At 37.3% G+C, this 11,207-nt stretch overlaps 1 protein-coding gene across 1 annotated transcript in view; it reads right to left on the bottom strand.

Annotated features, from left to right (window-relative positions):
• Positions 1-3,997: 3,997 nt before the first annotated feature.
• UBL3 (ubiquitin like 3) overlaps positions 3,998-11,207 on the bottom strand; it is a 56,193-nt gene continuing 48,983 nt past the window's right edge. The window contains exons 4-5 of the mRNA XM_008494923.2: positions 6,171-6,248; positions 3,998-5,784 (exon numbers count right to left, since the gene is read on the bottom strand). Of these exons, the coding sequence (XP_008493145.1) occupies positions 5,732-5,784; positions 6,171-6,248 (131 nt within the window). The 3' untranslated portion in view covers positions 3,998-5,731. The remainder of the gene's footprint in view (positions 5,785-6,170; positions 6,249-11,207) is intronic.

Raw genomic sequence — 11,207 nt, 5'->3', positions numbered from 1 at the left:
AACTGCAGAAATTAAAGAACTGAAACTCAACCTTTCTTTAGATTAGACAGCAGAAGTGAAACAGATTAACGCAGACATAAAGCATATTTCCCTGTCTTGGTCTGGAAGTACCATATCATCCATCCAGTACAGCTGACTTCCATTATCATGGGTTTATATATATATATATACATATATAAATATATATATATATTAATTCCAACCCTAACAGGTAGTTCCATGTACAAGATCCCAACCCCCTTTTTTGCCAGGCAATAACTGAAAGCCTCACAAAGCAACCCAGTATCACCCCCTCCTGCCCCTCCTCACAACCTCAGCCACACCACCCTGGCAACTGGAGTTGCCACACTGTGGACAGTGGTCACCTCTTCCCCCCAGCTGCTCTTTGAGGCATGGATCACTGCTGGGGGGGGGGGTGGAATTTTGACCAGCCATTTAATGCTCAATCCTACAGTAGGCTCCTAAAACATCTCCCATTATTTCCTCCTGATCTTGAGTTCAAAGAACAGATAAAAGCACAAGAAGAAAATTGTTCTCCGTTTCATACCATTACCCTGCCTCTCTATAAAAAATTAGAAGCTAAAGAGTATTTTCTGGTAGAAGACTCAAAACATTTACTACCTATAAATCCAGCGTCCTCTGAATTTATAAAAGCAGGGTCCTTTCATCTTGCACCACTCCAGAGGCATTAACCTCTGCCCTAAGGAACTGCATGCAGTTCACATTCTCCACCAGCTGAACACAGCGACTCATTCCCTTGAGCCTGCTCAGGCAAAGCACAAACATCCCCTCGACTCTGACCAGAAGTTCTTCTGGTGAAGTAACGTGTTTGTACAGATCAACTCTTACCAAGGTACACTCGTTCTGCACAGGTGGAGCTCAGGCTGTGCAGGTGCTTGTACTCAGGGGAGGTAATCATGTGCCAGAGGAGCTTTTACCTTGAAGGAAAAAAAATTACTGCCTCATTGAGAAAAAGTTTGGCATCACTAGTTATGATCATTTTAAAATTCTACCAATTTTCACCTTTCTCAGCTTTTCTCCTCATGTTACTTCTGGTGGAAGTGATTGCCATTGATTTAATGAAAAACGTTCCTATTGGATTCAAATTTGTCACTTTAATAACAAATATAAAAACGGGGCTGTTAAAGCTCCAAGACAAAACCAGAAGTTCTCTCCATCCATTTTTCTCTGTTAGTCACAGATCTTTCAATATCTCACTCTCTTTTATCTCTCCATAATATTTCTGCTGTCTCATTATTTTTGTCATAATTTTCAAAGCCCTAAGGAACTTTCAATACAACAGGTTTGCCCACAGACTCAGACCTGGACAAATAAGGTAATTTTAGAAGTACTTGCATTTAAAATTAAATTTTAGTTTTAACTACATCATCTTTTACAATAAAAAATGAACTTCCCTTGTCACAGATCCATTCCATGAGCTTGATAAGGTACCACTGCGTTTTCCTAATTTTTTGTGAGCTTGACTTTATTGACCACCACCATTTTCTATGTTACTGGTCATTCCTCTTCCAGATTACTATAAAAAAACCCAAACCAAACCAAAACCTTATTAATTTAAAAACAAAGCAGAAGTCAATAATAACTAATGGCAAAACAGAACACAGATGTCTTTGTAATTTTACAACCTAGTATAATAAATCTGTAAGCTAATTAGCTGTTACACTGTAAATCTCTTCATAGCTGTATGCATGTAGCAGAGAAGGCCAAGTATGCTACTAACTTATGAGGATTTCTAACAGTTTATTTTCATGAACCATAAAGTTGCTGTCAGCTTCTTGAATAACAACAGAGGCCTTTCACTGTGCTCTGAAAATCATCCTGCTACCGACAAGTAATGGCCAAGATAGAGGATTTAGGAAGAATCTGAGTACTTCAGAAGAAATAAAGAGGGTAGGGACTCTCCTTTAGGAATCTTAACAAATTTTTGCCTTTCCTCTGATTTAAGCGCTGAAGTCCCATCAGTTTTATGTTGCAACTGCTCTTAGTGGTCAATTCAGCCCCCACACACAACACAAAACCTGCTTAAGCTTACACATTTATTGAGCATAAAGCTAGTGAGAGAGTTTTGAATGAAGAACCTTCCTATTTGCTGCTTGAACTAAGATTTGAATAACACATCTTATCAGAGCACACACAGAACCATAAAATACACAAGTTTTGCTTCCTCAAAGAGCAGCAGCAGAAAATCCTGACTTAGAGAAATGCTTGCCTTCCTGCTTACTTATTAGACAGGAAAGCAGCTTCTTCAGAGAGCCACCTATTTATCTGAATTTATTTATCTGAATTAAATCACTGCTCCTCCTGTTGCAAATGTGGTGCACTAAGGAAAGGAGGCTGCAGGGATCACCACTGCCTTAGTGTCCACGCAGCACCTCAGCAGAGCCTTTACCATTCCAGCAGCCATCCATCCATCCACCCTTCCTCCCCAGAGCAGCTAATTCCCAACACTGCTTCAACAGCCCCATTTTTCCTATTGTTTAAGAAGGCAGAAGTTATAGAGCACTTTCATTGCTACTGATATCACTCCTCACACGTCTGAATATTGATTTATGATTGGTAACATACACAGTGGTATGGGAGACAGATGTGGTCCCTTCATGGTATTTCAGAATAAGAAGGGCTCCCATTCATCCCCTCCTTCCCTTAGGATATCGATTAACTCATCCACTGGGAAAATATCATTTCTACCTAACAGTGAAAATCAAATGTCAAAGCCTTCAGTATATTATCACACCAACCAGCAGGCTGACTTTGCAAAGACTTCACTTTAATCTTTATGGGCTGCAAGTATCCTCTTGACTCCAATCTGTTTAAAAGAGAAGCCCATGCACGAACTTCAGCAAGGCTGAGGCACCTGGGATTTAGAGCTACTCGTTTTGTTCTGGCAAATATACAATCCTCAAAACAAAACATCCAACGAAAAAGGTACCAATCTTTTAGCAATTCTCCCCCACAGTTTTCCAGCCACCTCATACCACAACAGAAATGTTCTGCAATGGGCAGAACTCTGAAAATTTGCAGGAAAATTAAGGCAATGGTTCTACCCACATTCTGCAGCAGTTATTTTGGCAGGCTCATGCTTTAGATGCCAAGTAGCATTTAAGGATTTGCTTGGACACGCACATGTATGAATCTTATTCATCTCAACAAAAGGGAACTCCGTGTACTTTGCTACTAAAGCCTGCCAAAATATTTTACTAGAAGCCACTGGATTTTCATGTATTTATAACGTATTAAGTACCTAGCTACATTTCAAACCAAGATTACATTTCAGTTATTTTTCAAAGTCAATGCATCTCAAAGTCTTGTTAGCTAACAAAACATGTCCTGCCTCAGCCCCTTTCTTTATCCTGTGTTGTCAGGGACAAGCCCCATCTGAGCCCGTGTTACTCAGCAGTTTGGAAAAGGGGAACTTTCATCTTACAGTTGAAGATGACAACGTGCTCCCAGTAGCTTTCTCAGGCTGATGTTCAAACTTTTAACAAAGAAATAGGAAGGTGTGTGTCCCTTTAGATAGTTATTTAACCACCACACTGCAGAGCACAAGGAAATCCCCCCCACCCAATATTCGTTTTACCACAATGTTGTCATCTCAGTTCCCAGCACCCTACGAGGTCTGTCTGTGCTCTTCTCTAGGAGTAAATGAAGACCACAAAACCTCACAGTGTAAGCACACGACAAGTACATCAGTGTCACAGCTGGACATTTGCAACTGCAAATTCTTCTCCAAGGGAAAAAAAGTCTCTAGGCCACTTGCTTTGATGTAAAATACAACTGAAGTGATACATTCCATCAGCAGCTTTCAGCAGGTTTTGCACCCCCTCCTTTTTTTTTTTTTTTTTTTTTTTTTTTTTTTTTTTTTTTTTTTTTTTTTTTAAATAATAAATAAAATCAAGCCCTTGCTTAGTTTCCAGGTTAAGAAGTGTTATTAAAAGTAGTTACAGACCCAATTACAACCCTTAAAACACCACCAAAACGCACTACAATATCCTTTTATTTAGTTTACAGAAGAGTCTATTGGTACAGGTTGCAGAAAGAAAATGTTTAGTGCTATTTACAATTTGTTTTAAAACTCTGCTCTATACAAATTTAATTCTGATCAGTATGAACAATATTTGTGTAAATCTACTGCATATAAAGCATTTCATCAAAGCAGTAACAATGAATAAAATAACCTGATGATGATGCCAATCATTCGAAAAAACGATTACACGGAACATCTGTAAGAGTTGTGGACACTTAAGTACAGAACACAATGTCAACCTGTGACTCATTTGTTTCAAAGGCTAAAGCTATTTATATGGAATATTGTTCTATTATACTACACGCCAATCTATATTTAACTTCTATAGTTATGTATTTTATAAGATTTTTATTAAATATATTCTACACATATTTGTAATTTCACCCAGGAAGAATTCCTCCCCAGTGAAAAAATATAAAATCTTTAATATTTTTTTTTAATTTTTATTTATTTTTATTTTTTTTTACAGGTTTAGATGAAACTAGCTCATGCTTTAGTGCTGTGCAAATTTCTTTAGCATATCAACATTTAAATTATTGATATGAAACAAAAGAACGGCATCCTCTTTTATTATGTATGCCTTCAAAAATCAGCTTCTGATTTTAATACAATTGCAAGCACTAATACCAAATGCAGATTATGTAAAGAAACAAAACTAGTACTATGGCAGAAGTTTTTCTTTTTGCTTTTTAAACTTTAATAACTCTTCTGAAGTTTCTCATGAGTAAGCATGACACTGGACACTAAGGTACAGATGGGAAAATGACCGAAAAACACCAACTGCCAATATTCCAATACATAAAATTGATTAGTAAATAATGTTTTCTAACGTTTATGCACAATAATAAAAGCCTATGAACTACAGGAAATTACCCCTCCCATATTAAGGCTAGGAAATGCACTCTCTGCACTTGTTTGTGCTGTCTCAATAAGCACTCAACTAACGTACGAGATCAGAGTGCACGCAGTAATGAAAAAAAATCAGTTTCATCAGCCCTCTACAGAGTGCTTTTAAATTACAGGCACATAGTTTCTTGTTTGTTTGTTGCAGTGAAAATATATATAGTTAGACTTGGTTTAGTTAGTATTCTGTGCCAGTTAGGCCACTAAGGTTGACTTAGGTAGAAATGAATTAACAGTTTTTCCTTTCATTTGGCCGTGAGATTTGTTTTAATTATAGATATATTATTTTCCAGTGTTGCATTATGCATTGTAGATTATTAATAGGTGTCTCAAATACTGTTAGAGGTTGTTGATGAGAAACATACTGTCAACCACACCTAGTGCAAATTGTATCTAAAAAGCTTGACTGGTTAGATCCAGTTAATGGAGATTTTTGTGGTAGCAAAAGTGATTCCTGCTATGGAAAAGAACACATTAAATTTTCTGGTGATTGAATTTTTTCAAGAACTGATGTACTGTAAGATCATTCAACAAACAAAAAGCAGGAATTAAAAAAGAAAGAAAAAACAGAGAAGAAAAAAAGAAAAAATAAAATGTTCATAGATCTTTCTCTTAAAAAAAAAAAGACTAATGAGACAGTGTTCGTGTAATATTTCAGTTCCACGGATTTACAGACAGGCTCTTCCTACAGGTGTCTGAAGCAAGGTAGGGCCTCTTCTATTCCAGCAGCATGAAAGACAAAGACTATATTACATCACACTTAGCAGGTAAAGCTAACAGGGTTTACAGGATTACACAGCAATTGCTTTCTCCAGTTTTTTCACGGTTCCTTTGACCTGTGGAGCAAGAAGAAAGTTCTGCTAAAGCCATCAGGTTGTTTTGTGCACATGATTGATACAAGCATGTTTTTTATTATTTGTTGTAAAAAACCATGTTATTATACAGAGAATATAACTGAGAAGTGTATCAGGAGTAGATTTAAACAGTAAAAATTAAAGCTTTTAAGGTCTGAGTAAATGTCTGCATTCTAGAAAAGCACTAAAACCAGAAAGGTAATTTTTTAGTTTTCTATAAACAACATACACAAAAGCATCCCACTACTTACTTCACAAAAGACCACAGGTCTTGACTGTTCTCTACTATAAAATACTTCAAAAGCCTATAAGAGATCTGATTATTTGCCATGTAAATGAGTGAGAAACACCTCTAGAGCACAGCTTACCTTGAGAGTTTGGTTCTGGCAATGTCTCTCTAGCCACCAAATGCATCACTGTTGTTTTGCCAAAAGGAAGTTTCAATGCTGCAAAAGGAGAGAGAGAGATCTCTTTGAATGAATGAATACACTACAGCAGTCTCCTTTCTTCAAAAAGCCCAATTGAAACTAAGTATAATTGGATTAGCACTGCATTGAATGACAGAATCATAGAATAATTTGGGTTGGAAGGGACCTCTAAAGTTCATCCAGTCCAACCCCCCTGCAGTAAGCAGGGACACCCTCACCCAGATCAGGCTGCTTACAGCCTTGTCAAGCTTGAGGTCCTGGAGCAGGTCCAAAGAAGGGCAACCAGGCTGGTGAAGGGACTCGAGCACAGACCCTATGAGGAGAGGCTGAGGGAGCTGGGGCTGTTCAGCCTGGAGAAGAGGAGGCTCAGGGGAGACCTTATCACTCTCTACAACTACCTGAAAGGAGGTTGGAGCCAGGTGGGGGTTGGTCTCTTTTCCCAGGCAACTCTCGGCAAGACAAGAGGGCATGGTCTTAAGTTGTGCCAGGGGAGGTTTAGGTTGGATATTAGAAAGAATTTCTTTACCAAGAGGGTGATCAGGCACTGGAATGGGCTGCCCAGGGAAGTAGTAGATTCTCCCTCCCTGGAGATATTTAAAAAGAGACTGGATGTGGCACTCAGTGCCATGGTCTAGCAACCACAACGGTGGTTCAAGGGTTGGACTCGATGATCTCTGAGGTCCCTTCCAACCCAGCCAATTCTATGATTCTATGATCTCCAGGGGTGAGGCCTCAGCTACCTCTCTGGGCAACATGTTCTATTTTTCCACTACCCTCATAGTAAAGAACTTTTCCTAACATCCAATTTAGATCTACTCTTCTCTAATTTAAAACCATTGCCCCTCATCCTACCACGCCAGGCCCTTGCAAACATTTCTTCAAAAGGCCACACTGCTAGGTTTGAACTGCTTACTAAATATGTTTATGAAGGCATATCCACCTGAAGTGTTGTCCCAGGGTCCTGAGACTTGATATTACTCACTTAAAACATTCTGTTGTTAAAGACATGATATTCCTGTTAGGAAACTGAGCCTTCCTCTTTTGTGTAAAAGCAGAGGTAGGCATCCATGCCAAGACTCAGGTGCTTACTAACACTCTTGATTGATAAGGATGTGAAAAAGTGGGTAATTCATCTACTAAGTTGTTACTGCTGAGGCATCAAAACACTGAGCCACCACTGCAAAACAGATTTACCTAAAACATACTTTGATCCATGGTGCAGATTTTCTGAAATACCAAATGTCTGCACCTGGCCTGTTGAGATTAATCTATAAAGCTGCATGTGAAAAATATCAAATTTAAAATAGTAAAAGTCTGATAAGGTAGTTCTCAGTAGTTCTCACAATACACCCTTGTAGGCTTTAATAACATAAAATAACAAAATTGAGGCTTTCCACAATTTGTTCTGCTTGTTTCTGAAACTAAAATTACAGTTTTCACATTATGATGTAAGTATACCAACAAAGAGCTCTATTTATGGCTTTAGCATAAATATTATTATAATATTTATCAAAACTTCTAGTTTCCTGGAAATTAAATGATTCTCTGTTGCTCATTATATTTAGCAAAAATAATTACAAGATTCAGTAACTCTGACTTCTTCCAATTATTTGGAAGGGAGCTATTTTTACAGGTTCTTTACATAACTTCAGTTTTGTATCCTCTCTCCACTTCCTAAGATGAGCCATCTTTCTTGATTGTTTTTCTGAGAAATGTAAGGGAAAGATGCTATGTGTACATTTTGTCCTCTCTCCCTTATAGAAGAAAAAAGTTCATGATAAATATAACAGGAATTTAATCTCAAATAAACAAATCATTCTGACTTGTGTAGAATGTGTCCTCTCAAACTCAATTTACATCTTTTACTTTCACATGCATCTACTTTCAAATATATCAAGGTATTTTAAGTGAATAACTGAATAATGAGTGTCCAATAAAACTGAATGTAACTGAAAAAAAAAAAGTCTCTATTTTAATCATTATAGAATGGATTTAAAAATGAGTAATAAAAAAACCCAAAACAGGTAAACCTAGTATTTGGTTACTATGCATTTTCAATATAAGCCTAGCCACAACACTGCTTTTAAATCATGCTCATCACCTATGTGTTTGTTTAAAAAAATGCAAGTTATGATTAAAAGGTGTAAGAACAGGGAGGGACACACAGTTCCACAAGCTGCTTTGAGGTAGCTGCATTTTGGGAAACATCATCTCTATGGACAGTCAGATCTGAAAGTTGCTTTGTTTACTTGAAGGACTGTCTCTGCCTGCAGCTAGAAACTACTGAAAGCCTACAGCCTGACAAGGATGAAGTATTTTCAGTGCTTGATTCCCTGATACAATAGAAAACTCTGCAAAGAGCATATTAACAGCTTGTTAAACTCAATGGAAAAGGATTGTCTTCATTACACCAACTCTTGAGAAGCCATTATAAAAATATATTACAAACTAATCACATTAGGGATGTCTTTCATAATATCAAGACACTTGAGAAGACTTGATTAGGGAGCTGTGGAGATTAATTATTTACAGTAATCAAGTAAAAGTATGCTAATATTTCAATTAACTAATTTCAGCTAGTAGTTTGCATAGTTCACACAAGTTCTTATTAGCCATTTCCAGCTCCTTGCCTGGAGCATCATGACAGAATCTGAGCACCCTAACCTATGCTCATAGCCCTTTCTTGCTCTTGTGTTCATTCTCTCAATCCTTTCCCTCACTTGAATTAAACTTTTACTCCATTCTTTTCCAATCTGTTTAATTGCACTTGATTATAGATTTTCTGTTGACAGAATTTACTTTTCACCCCCTCTTTTGGTATAAGTATGGCAGAGGGTGGGTTGGCTGCACTTTTCTTCCCTCCTGCCCAACAAATAAGGAAGTTAAATATTGCTGATTAAAATTATGTACCAATTATGCATTACTTCCCCACTTAACGTTACTTCAAATGCAAACTGCAGACCAAATATTTAGCTAAACGATGAAATTTCCTGTAGGAAGCTGAACAAGAGACTCTGCCTTGCTAGTGAAGTCCCCAATCCTTCACCCAGGCAGGACACAGCAAAGCAGAGTGGCTCAAGCTCTTGTTGTAACAGCCCATTCAGAGAAGCTGGCAAAACAGTTTCTTTAAAATAAATTTTCCCACTCAAAATCCAGTCTTTTTGTATCAATATGCAATTATTTTGACGCTTCTTAGTTTAAAGGAGTCTCAAATTCATTAGACCCTATGTAGATATGCGAGGTTACAACTAGAACATTGCCATATCATTTTAAAATGTGAAAAAAGCCAAACTCCTGTTAGAAAAAGAAAACATCTGCTGCCTTGGAAACATTTGTTTCACTAGTTGATAAAGTGACTTTCAGTACACAGTAGGTCCAAATTCCAGTCTATATAACACCCAGAGCAGACATAACACTAAGTGCTATAACTTAGAGAGCTAAAGATAGAAAAGATTAATGGAACTGTATTATAACAGCATCAGAAATTAACTATTGTATTTTGCAAGAAATTCTGCCCTCCTCCTTTGAAGATAACTAGATAAATTAGGATTACATCTAATGAACATCACAGACTGAAGCAACAGTCTTTTCAGGTTGCTTCATGAGTTGCTGTTCCCCTTTGAGCTGTATAACCTAACTCCAGATAACTTCATTATTACTGAAGTATGCCAATGTTTTAGGGATTCTTTTTCTTAAAACAATACAGCAATAGATCTTTCAAAAACACTAATGTACATGTCAGATACTTAGGGTAAAGTCATGATGATTAAATTGCAACACATGAATGATTACAATGAACTGAAATGCCCTGAACCCAAATAAATGTTCAAAATCCACAGCCTTGAGTTAAAGCAAGACTCAACAGCATACAGCTATTATTTTTCTGTTTAATTCATTACACAAAATATTAATCATAGAATGGTTTGGGATGGAAGGGATCTTAGAGATCATCTACTCCAACCTCCCTGCTGTGGGCAGGGACACCTCCCACTAGATCAGGTTGCTCAAAGCCCCATCCAACCTGGCCTTGGACACTTCCAGGGAGGGGGCAGCCACAACTTCCCTGGGCAACCTGTGCCAGTGTCTCACCACCCTCACAGGAAAGAATTTCATCCTAATACCTAATCTAAGACTACCCTCTCTCAGTTTGAAACCACTACCCTTGACTATCATCACATGTCCCTGTAAAAGAACCCTAAAACCACATTAAACATTCTGAGTTGTTTTCGATTTAGACAAATGTCACTAAACAGGACAAGCACTGGTGGTCAAGAGCAACACCTAGAAATAAATGCCAAAGAAAATGCCCTTTATCTACTTTTGTCTGGAAAATGTAGGGTGTAAGGCTAGCATCTCTAATTGCAGAAATAATCCAACACTTCACATTTGTCTTTCAACCATACTCCATGTGCTACTAGCTGCACACACCAGCACCTGGTAAAACATACAAATTATAGAGTAAATAAAAATGCTGGAGTTCTCCCAGATGAATTGACAATGATCTTATTTGTATATATAGCAGCATTAAAAATTGATCTATGTGGAGAGTAAATCTATTGTAAAATCTATTCTGAAAGAACAGCTCTAGCCAACACTGGTAAGGGTAGAAAGTGAATCAATGGCTGTATCATCCCAGTCATTTCTCCAGAAAAAAAAAAATCACCATAAGCAGTCTGGAAATATTATTTTCAGGTTCATCTGAACCTGAAAAAAATATTTTATTGGTGATTTTGTATTACATTCTCCCATCTGTAGAGCACTTGTGTCCTAAATGCATGAACAATTTGCATATACAGAGAAAACAGAGATATTAATTTATTTTTAAACTGGCAGAGAGAGGAGAGCCTTATTTCGATTAGTCATTAAAATAGATTATATACACATTGGTAATTGATCTACAGAAGGAAAGATTATTGTCATAAATTTCTACCATAGCTGTATCAAAGATATCCATCAAAACATTTAAGTGTGGGAAAT

This window comes from Calypte anna, chromosome 1, assembly GCF_003957555.1.
Source record: "Calypte anna isolate BGI_N300 chromosome 1, bCalAnn1_v1.p, whole genome shotgun sequence".
Classification (NCBI taxonomy): Eukaryota; Metazoa; Chordata; class Aves; order Apodiformes; family Trochilidae; genus Calypte; species Calypte anna.
This window is presented reverse-complemented; position numbering and strand designations above follow the sequence as displayed.